General features: G+C 44.9%; 1 protein-coding gene across 2 annotated transcripts in view; it reads left to right on the top strand.

The window, feature by feature from the left end:
- Positions 1-16491, top strand: part of LOC112230274 (netrin-1) — a 93283-nt gene that overhangs the window by 37029 nt on the left and 39763 nt on the right. For both annotated transcript variants that reach the window (XM_042310791.1, XM_024396503.2), the window contains exon 3: positions 15347-15535. In XM_042310791.1, the coding sequence (XP_042166725.1) occupies positions 15347-15535 (189 nt within the window). The remainder of the gene's footprint in view (positions 1-15346; positions 15536-16491) is intronic.

Below are 16491 nucleotides of genomic sequence, written 5' to 3'. Positions count from 1 at the left end.
GGTTCTAGATAGCATTTTTTTTTTCTAAGAGTGTATACATTCATTCATTCATCCCCCCCATTCACTTCCTCTTGGCTGTGATCATACAGTAATGATATTATCGTGGATGCTTGTTCTAGGTCCCTGATCGCTAAAGAAGTCCCTCATTGTTAATTAATCGTACATTCAAGTCAGGATTTACGATATACGTGACATCACTCTGGGCCAGATAGTGAGAAACAAGGCAATTATTTGACATGCTATATGTTATGATTAATGGATCTGAAAACTCCCAAGGAGGCCATTGGAAGGGGTTGCTTTACTTGATTAAACTGAACAGCCCTATAGTTATACATGCATTACCTCAAAAGAGGTGATTTGTAGACCAAAGACTTTGGGGACATTCTGTTACTAACCTACAGTATTTGCATCACTTGTTAGTGATTTTGCATAACACTCCAAACCAGAGTGACTCACACAACAAGTGCGTTTTACGACCCCATAAAACCAAGCATTGCCCAATTAGCCAACCAAAAAGACATTACTAGCCGTCTCTCATCCATGGTTCGTCTGCTGACGAGGATTTTTTTTTCTCTCCCAAAAGTCCAATATGCGAAGAGCCAGCCTTAGCGAACGACAAACCCCTCTCCACCGTCTTTCAACATATGAACAAAAAATAACGTGTCACAGAGATGGTGTTAGAGGGGATATCCCCTCATGTCTGTCTCTTCCCGTCAGCATCAGAGAAGACAAGACAGGAAACGTACCCTACCTGTCCCTGCCTGAAGGGCCTTGCTAACACTAACCCCATTCATCTTCAAACACTGTTTTATTTGATCTTTTCCCTCCAAATCCAGCCAGTTATCTCTGTAACAGAAACTGCCTGTCACCTGTTTTGTGACTAATATGACAGGTTAATATCTTCATTTGGAGACGCAGGCCTTGTGTGTGTGTGTGTGTGTGTGTGTGTGTGTAGGCCCGCCTTAATTGCAGACTCGGCTGGATTAGTGTAAACCGCAGTTATGATAAGTGTTGGTTTAGTTAGCATAGCGCCGTACGCCCGCCGTCTTAGTTCGACAACTTGGCCTTCTCAGCCAGGCCCTCAGGCAAGGGGAAAAGAGCCTGCCAAAATATGTGAGATCAGAAAATCCCTTTTTGAATCGGTCTCATAGAAACCAAAGCAACGCAGCCCAAATAGACTGCAGGTGATATTTGACAAGAGAAGGGAGATGGGAGGGAGCTGTTGTTTACAGAGATCCGTCTCACATCTTTCTGATCAGTGTTGGGTCAGTGTAGTCCAAGAGTCGTTTGTTGATGTCCAGTGCTGAGCTAGGTGGAGAAGACACACAGTTAAGTAATACGGCTGGTTGTCCAACTGTGGAAAACAGAGTGGAACAGTATTATCATTGGTTTTGAAGGTCGTGTTGACGCCGGGACTTGCGCCGGGGTTGCGAAGGGTTGAGCAATTGTTTTACACAGTTTGGTTCCCGACTTCCCGTCGATGTGATGAGGTCTTGGTTCAGTTTGATCAGGATCAGATAGAGGGAAGGATTTATCCAAAGATTTACCACAGTACCCATCGGATGAACTTTGGTCTGGCAAAAGGAAGCACGAAGCTCAGCACAACGATTCGGTCTGGAATTGACTGTGAAAAGGAAACACTGCTCCAATCCGCCAACAGTTAAATAAAACCCATTTCTAGTCCCCAATGCTCCCCTCTCTTACTGTTCAATAAAATAAAACCCATTTCTAGTCCCCAATGCTCCCCTCTCTTACCGTTCAATAAAATAAAACCCATTTCTAGTCCCCAATGCTCCCCTCTCTTACCGTTCAATAAAATAAAACCCATTTCTAGTCCCCAATGCTCCCCTCTCTTACTGTTCAATAAAATAAAACCCATTTCTAGTCCCCAATGCTCCCCTCTCTTACCGTTCAATAAAATAAAACCCATTTCTAGTCCCCAATGCTCCCCTCTCTTACTGTTCAATAAAATAAAATCCATTTCTAGTCCCCAATGCTCCCCTCTCTTACTGTTCAATAAAATAAAACCCATTTCTAGTCCCCAATGCTCCCCTCTCTTACCGTTCAATAAAATAAAACCCATTTCTAGTCCCCAATGCTCCCCTCTCTTACCGTTCAATAAAATAAAACCCATTTCTAGTCCCCAATGCTCCCCTCTCTTACCGTTCAATAAAATAAAACCCATTTCTAGTCCCCAATGCTCCCCTCTCTTACCGTTCAATAAAATAAAACCCATTTCTAGTCCCCAATGCTCCCCTCTCTTACCGTTCAATAAAATAAAACCCATTTCTAGTCCCCAATGCTCCCCTCTCTTACCGTTCAATAAAATAAAACCCATTTCTAGTCCCCAATGCTCCCCTCTCTTACTGTTCAATAAAATAAAACCCATTTCTAGTCCCCAATGCTCCCCTCTCTTACCGTTCAATAAAATAAAACCCATTTCTAGTCCCCAATGCTCCCCTCTCTTACCGTTCAATAAAATAAAACCCATTTCTAGTCCCCAATGCTCCCTCTCTTACTGTTCAATAAAATAAAATCCATTTCTAGTCCCCAATGCTCCCCTCTCTTACCGTTCAATAAAATAAAACCCATTTCTAGTCCCCAATGCTCCCCTCTCTTACCGTTCAATAAAATAAAACCCATTTCTAGTCCCCAATGCTCCCCTCTCTTACTGTTCAATAAAATAAAATCCATTTCTAGTCCCCAATGCTCCCCTCTCTTACCGTTCAATAAAATAAAATCCATTTCTAGTCCCCAATGCTCCCCTCGCTTACCGTTCAATAAAATAAAACCCATTTCTAGTCCCCAATGCTCCCCTCGCTTACCGTTCAATAAAATAAAACCCATTTCTAGTCCCCAATGCTCCCCTCGCTTACCGTTCAATAAAATAAAACCCAACCGCTTCATAAGTGAAAGCAGAGATTTTGGTTTGCCCTCACTGAAAGCTATAAATCCAGACATTCTCAATCTGTATTGTGTTCAACACACTTCCCTGTGCCATTGACCAATCAGATTCATTTATTTGTGGAGCTCTCGGCTACAGTAACCGACCGCTAGCCTGGTTATTCGTGGAGTTTTTGGCCACAATATCCCGGTTTAACTCATGGTGAATACAGCGCTCAGTCTGGTTAAACCAGGCTTTGCGGATCCCACTGCTGACACCAGTGGGAGAGTTGTCGGAGGGCGATAGTGACAGTGTCAGTGGATGCTCCAGCACTGTGTCCTCATGCTGTCTACCAATCAAATTCACTCATGGGAGTTCTTAGCTACAGGAACCTAATCGGATCCCACCCTTGACACAGTTGTCGGAGTTGTGACTGACAGTGCAAGTGGATGGATGCTCCTCCAGTCCAGCACTGCATCCCCAATGGGTATCAGTCCCTCACGCTATTAAGACGGCTGGGTCTTTGTGGGTATTGTTTGGTGGGGGTCTATGGGAGGCCTGACAGCCCTTATTGTATTCTTTATTCACCCCTAAAGGGCTTTCACTGCCACGGCCTGAATGGGGTCTGTCCACGTCAGATTGCCCCCATGGCATTTTCAGGGCTTAGTTCACACACAACACCATCAGGATCAACAGCCTCAAGCCTTTAGTGTTCCCTGTGTGTTGGTATGTCGTTGTTTTACTGAAGAAGTGGAGGGAAGATCTTTTCCAGGCAACGGCGGCTTTATTTAGCAATTACTCATCCAAACACGCGATAGAGAATAGACACAGAAACACTAACACTCACAGATACTGTACACACACACACACACACACACACACACACACACACACACACACACACACACACACACACACACACACACACACACACACACACACACACACACACACACACACACACACACACACACACACAAAATCTCTCTCCACACACAACCAGACAATAGAAGCCTTGCTTGCTCAGCAAATTGATGCACCTCAGATCAGAAGCCGGCCCCTTTACAAACTAGCCCTATTATAGGCTCCCAGCGTGAGGTGGAAGTGACAGAGTGGCCCCGGGGGCCTGGAGGGTGTGTAGGTGCCCAGGGCCACACCAGGGCTCCCTAACGAGGGGGCAGGCCGGACGTTAAATGGGCGCTAATGCGGGGAAAGAGGAGGCCATTGGGGCCCCTTTGTTGTTGGCCCCTGAGTGTGGCAAGATCAACAGGCCTGATTAGTCCCCATGCTGTGGGACTATCTGCCCCCATGGAGGCTTCCTTATCTGGGCTGCTTAGAATGAGTGATTTCTGCTACTGCAGGTTGCTGACGATGAAATGGTGGTGGAAGTGTGACCCATGAGGAACATATAGGGACTGGTAAGAGTCATAAAGGGTGGAGAGGACACACATGGGAATAGTTGTTTACATCCTGGAGCATACAGTACACCAGTGGGATAAAGTTACTCCTGAACACTGACCGAAGGAAGATTTCACATCTGTAACTTCTACCCAGAGCGACAGTACAGTATACAGTATAGTACCATTAGATATTTCAAACTGTACTCTACAGTCACCATGGGCCCTCAGTCTTCAGAAAGAACATTGTCAAGTTGAAAGTTGGATAATCTTTATTTTGGACCCATAGACAATCCACTAGACTAGACATTCCACCTGGTTGAAACAGAGGGAATGCTGAGATGGAGAATCCTGCTCTGCAGTTAATGTTCATTCTCCTCCAGTCCCAAATCCTCTCTGCTTAGCATTAACCTTAGCCTTAGAACCCCGGCTTCATTAGGATTCCCCCCGCAGCAGAGCACCCTGCTTTCTCACAGCTCTTAATTGCGGCGGAATATGTTTTATTAGCCAACTGACAGAACAGAACAGAAACACAGGAGCTCAGGCTATTCCCGTCTGTCTGCGAGGGGAATTGACTAATTTGAAGGAGGAAAATTAACGATATGAGAATGCAAATGTGTAAGAAACATCCAGAGCCAGCGGCTGCCGGAGTTAAATTCTGAAATTAGACACAAACCCATAACAGCTTGACTGAAAAAAAAGGTGACACAAACAGGAAAGCCTGTTTTGGTTCGTAAAAAATCCTGCCCATTTGAAAACAGTTAAATTCAGATTTAAGTCCCACAGCTAGACCAGTACATATTTCATCACAACCACAGGAGGCTTAAAACACTGATGAATATACAGCCCGGAACTCAATTGCACAAGGCTACGTCCCAAATGGCACCCTGTTCCCTATATAGTGTACTACTTTTGACCAGAGCCCTATGGTCCTTGGTAAAAAAGTAGTGCACTGAATAGGAAAAAGGGGGCCTTTTGCACACAACCCACATCTCTTTAATTAAGTGGAGCCTGAGATTTAACAAGCAACAGACTGATAAAATCATATTTTATGTGCCAGAGACGAGTCATTAAAATGTGTGCATGTGAGACATGCCATTCTTGAGAGAGAGAGAGAGATACTGCTAATTAGCAGTGATAATGGAATTAAATTTGTCTGATAGAATCTCAGCAGGCTGTCAGCACCCCTCTCTCCATCCTCTCTGTCCTCTCCATCCCTGGGAAGTTTCAGGGAGGTCCTGCGCTGCCTCTCTGGCAGAGTGACCCTCCACACCCACAAACTGACCCCCTCTTCCTCTGCCTCACACCTCCAGAAATCAGGCCCATGCCTCTCCCTTTCCTCCTACGCTCCCTGATCGTCTTTTATTCTTCTGGTTTAAATTTGTGGGCTTAAGTAGTTTCCTTGAGGTTGATATAAAGTATAGAAGTCACATAGATCTACAACCCTATAAAGATCTACAACTCTAGAAAGATCTACAACCCTAGAAAGATCTACAACTCTAGAATACACTTGGAGGATGGACCTGAAACAGGTCTGAAGGAGAAACTGTTACAAACTTGCCATGACGATCTTGTGCTGATGATTGCCAATTAAAGGAACAACAGGTACACATTTTTCAATCAGATGGCTCTAAATGAATATTTAATGAAAATATGGAATGACATTGCGGGGACATGATTTCACATTGCGGGGACATGTAAGAATGGAACAACTTGTGCAAAGCGCATTTGTTTGTTTTGACTGAGCATCCACTGTAACCTCTGTAGAGAGAGTGACCATGGAGTCGACGGGGTCCTGTTTGACAATACAGACAGTTGTCTTTAATTAAATACGGAGCGTTTACGTTCTTACACATCGATACAGATACAGGTGTTTGTCTGAACGGGAATGACCTAAATCCTTCTCTTCCGGCCATGCATTCAGACAAACGAAGGCCGCCGCTATGCTAAATGTGTGTTTCATTAGGAGCATATCGCTGACTCCATTCCCTTCATTCCCCACCTGGAAACTGATCTGAAATCAGAGTTTGTTATTGTGGGGCCTTGTCCACTCTGGTTAAGATGATCAAAGAACCGTCATCTTAATACGTTCCTTCCTGGTACGCTTTCTCTCTCTAATCTTTTATTTGTTTGTGTCACGCCAAGGTGATACTGTAGTTTCAAATCAGACCTTTTTTCTTTTTCCAATTAACAAAAAGTTTAGATTTCCGTCAAACCATCAAAGCAATCCTGGAACATTCCGGTAACTTGTAAAATGAATCATCATTATCTCCGTGGCTCCAACCCAAGACGTTGTGTTCTCTTCCCTTCCCGTCCAAAATAACAGCTGGCTTTGTGCAAAATATTACAAATGTTTGACGCATGCCGGATGATATTGAAACCGTCTGGACTGGAGAGGAGAATAAAAGGAAGAAGGCATAGGAGAATGGCTGGAGCTTTCTTTAATGAGAGAGACATTCATTGAATGGACGACTTAAAAGGAATGCGTCCCCCTAACCGCTCCAGCAGTATATGTAAGGGGTGTACAGCTTTTAAATACAGGGGCACGGTTTGACACTTGACCTGTGATTTCATATTTCTATTTTATGTTGACACTGTTCACTAAGGGCCCGATTCCGACTTAGGAAATATACGCCTTTCCTAGGCACATCTTTCCTAGACACGCCTTTCCTACGCCAAGGGCGAAATTGTGGTGACAGATGTATTTTTTTTACATTTTAAAATGCATTTCCTGCAATTCTACAGAGTTTGACATAACTTATTATGCCTCTCTTGAGGGATATTTTGAAAACACAGTATAAGTGGAAGGATAAGTAGAGCTGGCCAATCAGCGGTCTACTCATGATTTTTTTTAATGACCGGTATACGCCCACACCATTTTGTCATTGAGGTACACCCACACCATTTTGTCATTGAGGTACGCCCACACCATTTTGTCATTGAGGTACGCCCACACCATTTTATCATTGAGGTACGCCCACACCATTTTGTCATTGAGGTACGCCCACACCATTACAACACAGAAAATATGCTTTTTAACATACCTAATTACAATTTTTTGGGAAGGAAAACAATTGAACTCCTATTGTAAGTAATTACAGGTAATATTTAATTGAATCCTGAAAACACTGGGCAGTTACTTTAAGCACAAAAATAACAACTTTAAACTGTATAACTTATCAATGCGCCATCATACCAGATCATTTAATGCATAAAACCCAAAACAATGGTAGATTTAAAAATACTCAGATTTTGTAGATTATTTAGACACCTTTTAGGGTTGGGAAAGTATGTATAAATCATGAAAAAAAACTGGTTGGGAGAGCCTTTACGCACCAAATATATTGAGGAATCAAAAATACTGTGGTTTGATTCATCCTGAAAGTTGTCATATTCAAGTTCAATCTGTGAAATACAGGAAGGTTGACCATTTTTTTCAATAAGGGTTCAACAATAGTCCTATAAATCTACCGTAATCCTTACTAATCATGGAACTGTAATGACAACGGGTCCAGTCGTTGTGAACCGTGCTCCAGGCTCCAGCTTTATCCTGTGTGGTCCATAATGACTCAAATAGGCTACATGTCTCCCAAAAATCATCTAAAACTATTGCTATGTGTAATTACAATCCCCTTCACCAAGCTGATTACTCATTTACTTAGCTCTTATCAATGTATAATTTACAGTGCATGGAGAATGATGTTATTTCTATCGGGGGAAAAGAAAGTAGATGCTTTTTCCACTCTGTCGGAGTTGTAACTACGTTGGAGCTGTCAAATTGGTGAGCGGCTGCTCTTGATCACTGTCAGGAAGCCACTAAACCGATCCGCTCGCGTAGAAGTTCAGAACAACAAAATGTAGTTGTAGAAATAATAAAGATCAAATTTAAACGAATTAAACGAAATAATGAGGATTTCTGTCAGCCTAATCGAGGTGTAGATTACATCTCACATTCCAGTGTTCGAACTTGTAAACAAGGCTGCATGGGATTTGTCCTAACGCGACTCCGTGCAGCCAATGGCAATGTCCACTTTATGTATACAGCGCTAACGCAGTTCCACCTCCAACACTGCCAAAACCACCGTTAATGCGGATGTTGGCTAAAGTGGATATGATTTGAATAGAGCATTTAATCTGATTCAATAAAGCTCCCTCATTCGATCGAAGGTAAAACAGAATGTCAGCTATTACATTTTTGTTGTTGTTGAATTGACTGGCAGTTATTAGATGTGTACTAAACAACACCAGACTGCTCTTTCATCTGTATATTATGCATCATTTGAAGTTGTCATGACCGTCTAATCATATTGACTTGATGCTATAACTTGTTCCAAAGGGACCGTCTCAAAACATACATTGTCAGGCCTATAAGTGTGACGTCACCCATTAAACTCTCTGAATACATTTGATTTATTTGGGAATTCCCAGCTCCGGAATGACCTAATGCCCAGCTTTTACCATAGCAGTGTCTAAATCAACAAATAAACCAGACAACAAAAACTATATTGTTCCAATGTAAAAGGAAAAATAACACACCACGAATAAACCACTGCGGTAACATGAAGCAATTGATGTAATTGTTGTCATGAGGTTTAATGCATCCGATGTATTAGTTGATATCTGAGTGAGTATGATACATACGACATAGCTGCAGCATTAGCGTAAATATTCTCGCTCTCTCTATCTCTCTGTTCACTTGATGCTTTGTGTGTGTGTGTTTGAGTGTGTGTGTGTGTGTTTGAGTGTTCCTGCCTTTTTTATGGGCTTTGAGAAAGTGAAACGCTGTCAGGTTGTTAAGCAAAAAAACAGTCCTTTTGTTCGCGAGAAACTATTATTTCTTTATAAGGGAGAGTAGAATTCCAGGACATGTGAATTATACACATACTACAGCATCGGTGTGGTCCTCAGTCCTGATATATTCAATATTGTCCTGGCTACAAGAGCTGTGGGAAGTGGGCCTAGCTAACTGTCATAAACGCCACATTTAAAAATATTTAAAAATCATAGCCAAGGAAAGTGTCAACATTGAGTGAATCTGGCTGTCTGCCAGTAGCCTAAGAGGCTACTGCCAGCTGCGGATGTGTGATTCAAAATGATTGTTTGTGACTGGTGCACTTTAACTATAACGCAAGGCCTTACGGCTGAAGTATGAGAAAGATGGGAAAGATTTAAAAATCACAGACGATATCATTATACCCCCTACGTAAGGCTTTAAATTGTGCAAGGAATCTAAAGCAGTAGTGTGTGTGTGCGCGCGTTCGCGTGTGTGTACATTAGAGTGTGTGTGCGTGCGTGCGTGTTGGTCTGGCACGGCTGAAGGTGTACCATAGAGTGCAGTCATATGTGTCCGTTTTTTCCAATCAGACTTTTATACCCACTTGTAGAGTGGATTAAAGTGGATTAGATCTCTAGCATGAATCTAGTCTGAGGTGGGATCTCCTGGCTGTACGTCAATTATGTGATCTTCTTACTTTCGGCTGTATGGAGCACAACTCCCTCTCAACTACTGCGGGTGCGTGTCTAATGTAATGTTTCCTTCAGTCTCCAGATATACACCAGTCCTAAGCATGCTGTCTATAGGTTAGCGGGGTAGAGGGAATTGAACTGTTGACCCTAATAGTGCACTTCTTTGTGACCAGAGGGGCTCTGGTTAAAAGTCATACGATGTCATTTTGAGACACATTTGGTGCTCAGTGTTGCGTCATGCCTTGCATTCTAAAAATGTCTGTAATGTGCTGTAATACCGGGCCATTCTGCTGCTGATGTAACAAGCAGAATTCATTAACCCCTCCACACATGGACAACATAAACACACACACACCTCCCTTCTCCCCTTCGCCGCCGAAACCGCTCGAAAACCAAAACAATCGCCGAAGTAGAGACACACAATATTTTCTCATTTTGTCTTCAGGGGCTTTCTGGGTCTAATCTGATTACTTTCAGGAGCGCCCGTAGGATTAAAAGTAAACTGTGCGTGTCAGGGCTTCCCCGCCTGTTTGTTTTAAACCTAGGGGCAGAATAGCAAGAGCCTCCTGCTCCCTACCCCTGCTCCCGATCCCTGCTCCCTACTCCTGCTCCATACTCCCGCTCCCTGCTCCCTACGCCTGCTCCCTACCCCTGCTCCCTACTCCTGCTCCCTACTCCTGCTCCCTACCCCCTACTCCTGTTCCCTGCTCCCTACTCCTGCTCCCTACCCCTGCTCCCTACTCCTGCTCCCTACTCCTGCTCCCTACCCCTGCTCCCTACTCCTGCTTCCTACCCCTGCTCCCTACTCCCTACTCCCTTTTCTCTACTCCTGTTCCCTGCTCCTGCTCCCTACTCCCTACCCCTGCTCCCTACTCCCTACTCCTGCTCCCTACCCCTGCTCCCTTCTCCTGCTCCCTACTCCTGCTCCCTACCCTGCTCCCTACCCCTGCTTCCTGCTCCCTACCCCTGCTCCCTACTCCCTACTCCTGTTCCCTGCTCCCTACCCCTGCTCCCTACCTCTGCTCCCTACCCCTGCTTCCTGCTCCCTACCCCTGCTTCCTGCTCCCTACCCCTGCTCCCTACCCCTACTCCTGCTCCCTACCCCTGCTCCCTACCCCTGCTCCCTACTCCTGCTCCCTACCCCTGCTCCCTACTCCTGCTCCCTACTCCTGCTCCCTACTTCTGTACTCCTGCTCCTTACCCCTACTCCCTACTCCTGCTCCCTGCCCCTGCTTCCTACTCCTGCTCCCTACCCCTGCTCCTGCTCCCTACCCCTACTCCCTACCCCTACTCCCTACTCCCTACCCCTGCTCCCTACTCCTGCTCCCTACCCCTGCTCCCTACTCATGCTCCCTACCCCTGCTCCCTACTCCTGCTCTGACACTCTGGTGTTGGGTGTTGCTATTGCGTCTGGTTTAGGGGGATAGTGAAGGGTTGAGGCGACTGGGAGACGGAATTCGTGGTGTTTGTGGAATATCGATGACAGGACTCAGGTCAGTCTGTGACCCCTGAAAGTTACAACGGATGGACGGGTGGTTGGGCGGACAGACAGTGAGATGAACATTTTTGAAAATGTCTTGCAGAGTGGGTGGTCAGGCTCTAATGAAGGTTTTATATGGCTCCAATTAAGTTTAGACGTATATAAATGTATTCAGTAACGAAGTTCTTCATAGCAGTCAATTTCCTGAACAAATCAATCTCTATATGAAACTAGACCAACAGTTGTCGAGTGGAACATATCTCAACTTGAGCTTGACTCCCAGGGTCAAACTTTCTCGTTAATTAGGAAAATGAGGAAGCAGGGCTGTGTGTTAGTGATAGCAATGGGGTCAGTCCGAGAGCCTGGGGACCGTTCGGAGCGAACATCTGCCAATTTTGCAACACACACACAAACACACTCTCTTTAGATCCAACTCTCTCTGGTGGTCCAATGTGGGATGTTTCTCAGGATGTGCGAGAAACAGAAACAACTGATAGATCTAGGCCTCATTTTATATTGCCCGCACAGTATTTTTCTTTCTGATATTTTTTCTTAGGCGTTGTAATTCAAATCACTTTTTAAGCATTTTTTTTTTAAATTAATTTTTATTTTAAAGAAACGTATTTGGGGGATTAATGGTCCTCTTTACAGTAGGTGTGAGTGTCATTAGGAGGACTCAGCTTAGCTTGATCCAGCGAACTCAATTATATGTGCTTAAAGGGGTCAGTTAACACATTTTACTACCTGTGGGTCATTAACTAGTGGTGGGTTGCCGCGGTAACCCAACCTGAAGGGTTAGAGTTGATAGCCCCATGGGGTTTGAAAATTACCACACTTTTGCTTCCCGGTGTAATTTTTTACTTCCAGATTCAATCTTACATTAAATGTACTGTATGTTCCATTTATATGAAACAAAACAAGTAGTAATTGCACTCCAAATAATTGTGTCATGTCTCTTCGTTGAATATTTTCAGTTATCACCTTGCTTTCGTAATAGTAGATAATGTGTTCTCATGCCCCGAAGACAAAATGTGTATTTTATTCAGTTATTTAACCTTTATTTAACTAGGCAAGTCAGTTAAGAACAAATTCTTATTTACAATGACGGGCTGTACAGTTGGTAAATGAGGGAGAGAGAATGCACTTCAAAACACACAGTACGTGCCAGGCATTCCCATGTGTGTGTGTGTTGAGGTGCATTGGAGTCTCATGGTCGTATAGGTAGGTGTGTGTGCTGAAAGGTCTGGCAGGAGCGAGGCGCCTGCAGCTTTTGTGTGTTTCTCTATTGAAGGGCAGTCACCCTGAATCCTGCCTGGCCCACGGAGCAGGTGTGACTAGCTTATTTCTGTTTGTGTGCGTCTGTGTTGAAAGTAGCGGAAAACACAATTGTTCTCTTTCTCTCATTTGGCTGGGCTCTCATCACAGGAATCCCACCGTAGAAGTGTGTGTTTGCGTATGTTTGCGCGGTGTGTGTGTTTAACAGCACCAACGGGGGTTGCTCTCCAGCCTCCTCTAGTTCCTCTGCGACTGTGAAGGTGTCTCAACTTCAGATGAGGCCTGTCAGGAAGAGCTGCGGCTGTGAAACCTCAACACAGGTCAATGCAGGTGCAGGTGTTAAAACAACATGGGCCTTGTCTTCAGAGCTCTGAAATATAGAAAAAAAACACAAGTATAACCGGTATTCAATGGCGAGCGGCTGTATCGCCATAGTTACCACCAAGACAATGCAAGATGATTATTTGGTTGAAGTCATGAAAGGGGAGGGGGAGGACTCCACCTGGATGAATGGATAAGGGTTGAATGAAGCCTGAATGACATCACAACATTGCAGGAAACGCGATAAGCCAATACCAGACAAGCAAGCGGCACGTCAGCTTATATCTTCAATTGTTTTTCATTAAGTCTAGCAGAGAAGGAAACTACCGGAATGATGTAATCGTTAAAGCAGTTTGTACTCAAACACTTTGATATTCGTATGTTGCTCGGTTTAAATGTCATGTGGCATTTCTTTCTCAGTGCATTGAGAGTACGGTGCAATGCATTGCTGGAACCCCTCTCAAGCCCAGGAGGATGACTGAAGACAAGAGGTCTGACTCTGTACGGGCTATTGTGATGCAGGTCTATCACTTTCTAAGGTCCTAAGAACCAGAAGCTTAGATAAAGTGTGCTTTGCTCTTTCCTATTGGTCGCAATTGGAACCAGTTACTGTAGCTTGAAGTGTATTACACCTTTGCATCCCAGTTGCATACTGTATAATAGCCAACACGCCCTGTAGCATAGCTCTGTTCTTGTAAAGATGGAGAGAATGCATATTGCCCAGTTGTTGTAATCCCTGCTCCCACCATTAGACAGGAAGTGAAGGAGTCAGGGTAGTGTAACTATAGAGCTGCCTGGAGCAGTCTAAGCAGTGATCAAGCAGCCTGAGGGAGCGGACACACCACACCTGTGTGTCCATCTGCCGTTCATTCGCGGTTCGTTAGGGTGCAGTGTTTCAGGGACCACCCCTAAAAACACACTGCGGGTGTGTGACTGCCGACGTGATTGCGCGATTCTACATGTAGAATCGGATGGCAAATTACGCCTGCCACTCTGTTCAGAGGTGCTAAGTACTCTCTGCCAGTAAACGCTACCGGTGTGTCCGTTCCTTAACTCTCTCTGCCAGCAATCCCTAAACCTCCGGGCCTCCAGGCAAGAGGGTTAAGGGAAGGATAGGTTTCCTATGCGATGCCCCCTAGGCAGATGGGTAGTTTTCCACCGTGATGCCTCTAAGGCAGTGAGAGGTGAGAGGGCTAAAGCCCAGTGTGAGTCCAGGCAACTAAACATCAACAGTCCCAGAAAGGGAAGAAAACAGGCAAAAGAGGACAGCCCTAATTAAGGACCCCTGGTGTCCGGTAGAGAGCTGGGAAACCAGACCCTACAGATAAGGGACTGAGCTGTATGTGGACCCCCTGAGACTCCTCTCCAGTCTCTAACATAACTTGTGTGAAGGAGCTAATTACAGTGTCTGGACTAAAACACCACAGCCCTTCAATGGATCGTTGTTTTAACTGGTGCAAGCTGAGAAGCGACTCTATTCCATAGATTGTGATGGGCACATGGTAACAGGAAGTAGCCTACTTGAGTGCGTGTGTGTTTCGGGAGGGAGTGAACTGAAAAACATGGGCAGATGTGTCAGGGTGGAGCCCTATCCACATGTTCCCTCCCTCCCCCCTCCTGTGGCATTGGCATTGTGATGCAGTATTTGGTGCTGTACATTGTAGTGGAACTATTGTGTCCTGTGGTAAATCATTGACGAGGAAGGGAGACCCGGATGGGACGTGTGTGTGTGTGTGTGTGTGTGTGTGTGTGTGTAGTCAGACGGGGGGTTTAATGAAGTTAAGCCAAACGACGAGTCATGAATAAACATCAGCTGGCTAATTAAACTTGGCCATAGCAACTTTATTCATTAGTAAACCAGCAGCAAACACGACCGGGGATTTGGTGTGGAATGATAATACTGTACTGAAACCTTGTCTGGTAGAGTCTTCTAGGAGGAGAGAATAACCTTGAGAGAGAGGGGAGGGCAGAGTGAGAGAGAGAGAGAGAGAGAGAGGAAGAGAGAAATAGATAGAGAGAGAACAAGAGAGAGCGAAAACAACTCGACTCAGCTCAGTGCTTGACCTCATTATCAGGGAAGTTAACTCTCACAGTATTTTACCTTGGGGGGGGCTGATCTGCTGAGGCCCAGGTGTCAAGTAGGATTTGTATATCTGGTAAACATACACATAGAGCATACTGTAATTATTCACAACGCTTTATCGGTTGTCAGGCACCAGACTGATAAGCGGGTGTAGACATCCAGAAGTGGTGTAGATACACTGCAGTAATCTATAGAGTTTGTAATTCAGTTGAAGAATGTCTTTTAAATGTTTTCTCCTTCTGTTCTTCCCTTTATTCTTTTCTCTTCTCTTCTGTTTATTCTATTCTCTCTCTCTCTCCCTCTGTGCAGTGGTTTTTTTTTGGGGGGGGGGGCATTAAAGGTTGATTTGGCATTGAATTTGCTATGCAAATAAGTTGAGATGTGCCAATATAGGTTGTTTAAAAAAAATGCAATATCTCCCTTCCTTTCTGTCTCCGCAGCCTGTAACTGTAACCTGCATGCCAGGCGATGCCGTTTCAACATGGAGCTGTATAAGCTGTCTGGGAGGAAGAGCGGAGGAGTCTGTCTCAACTGTCGCCACAACACGGCCGGACGTCACTGTCACTACTGCAAGGAGGGTTACTACAGAGACCTGTCCAAAACCATCTCTCACAGGAAAGCCTGCAAAGGTACGAGGGGTCTGGTGAGGGCTTCTGTCCCGGTCTGACTGTTAACTCTGGGGCTCTCTTGTCGCTATAGTGACATGTAGCTCTATGACACACAACTGTTATCCAAAGTTACACGTTATGTCATAAATTGAGTACATTTAGAAATTCTCCTCATCTGAAAACAGCATATTGTGATATGTATTTATTTAATAACCCAGCTAGTCATGTTGACTGGTGAATAATTAACCACTAAGCTATGTGGGCGGGACATCTCCTATGGAAAAGTTAAGAGCAGAATCAGGAGAATTTGAAAAACACAGGGATCCATACATTCCTGGCCTGTCTTACCCCCATCCAGCTCTGTCAGTGGAGATGGGTCAGTGGGAGTCTGTGGTGAGGTAGGGGTTTGGGGGGTCTCCTCACTGAGACAGAGTTATTTGGCTTCATTTGGGGCGAGGGATGGGGGGGATGACAGGGCAAGCAAAACAAACAGGAGAGGTGTGAAGTGATCCCCGGGCGAGGCGCAGGTCAGATGAGTGAGAGGAATTCTGGGATGGGTAGGAGGCGACAGGAGGGGGGGGGACGCACTTCTACACCACGTGTGCTCATCAGGATTCATCAGGCAGTGGGAGGGTGTAAAGGACGCCTCAGTTTCCTGACGTTTTTGACCTTCACCCCGGGAGAGAAGAGGGTAAAAAGAAAGAGAGGGAGAAGAAAGATGAAGTTTTCAAACCTCCTATAGCTGAAGGGGACGATAACAGGGAGCTAAAGTTCTGTTCAAACAAGGCCCCGGTAACACTGTGAACGTGCCCCGCATTCACACACACACACACACACACAAACACGCCCTATAGAGCGCTTCCTTCCAAGGGCGGACTAAAGGGAAATATTACACCCCATGTTTTCCCACATTATTCATGGAGGAATTAAATAAACAAACAAATCAATCAGTTTGACAGAGAGGCTGTCTTGTCTGT

Source organism: Oncorhynchus tshawytscha, linkage group LG32, assembly GCF_018296145.1.
Source record: "Oncorhynchus tshawytscha isolate Ot180627B linkage group LG32, Otsh_v2.0, whole genome shotgun sequence".
NCBI lineage: Eukaryota > Metazoa > Chordata > Actinopteri > Salmoniformes > Salmonidae > Oncorhynchus > Oncorhynchus tshawytscha.
Note: the sequence above shows the minus strand (reverse complement) of the source record. Positions and strands in the feature narration are given on the sequence as shown.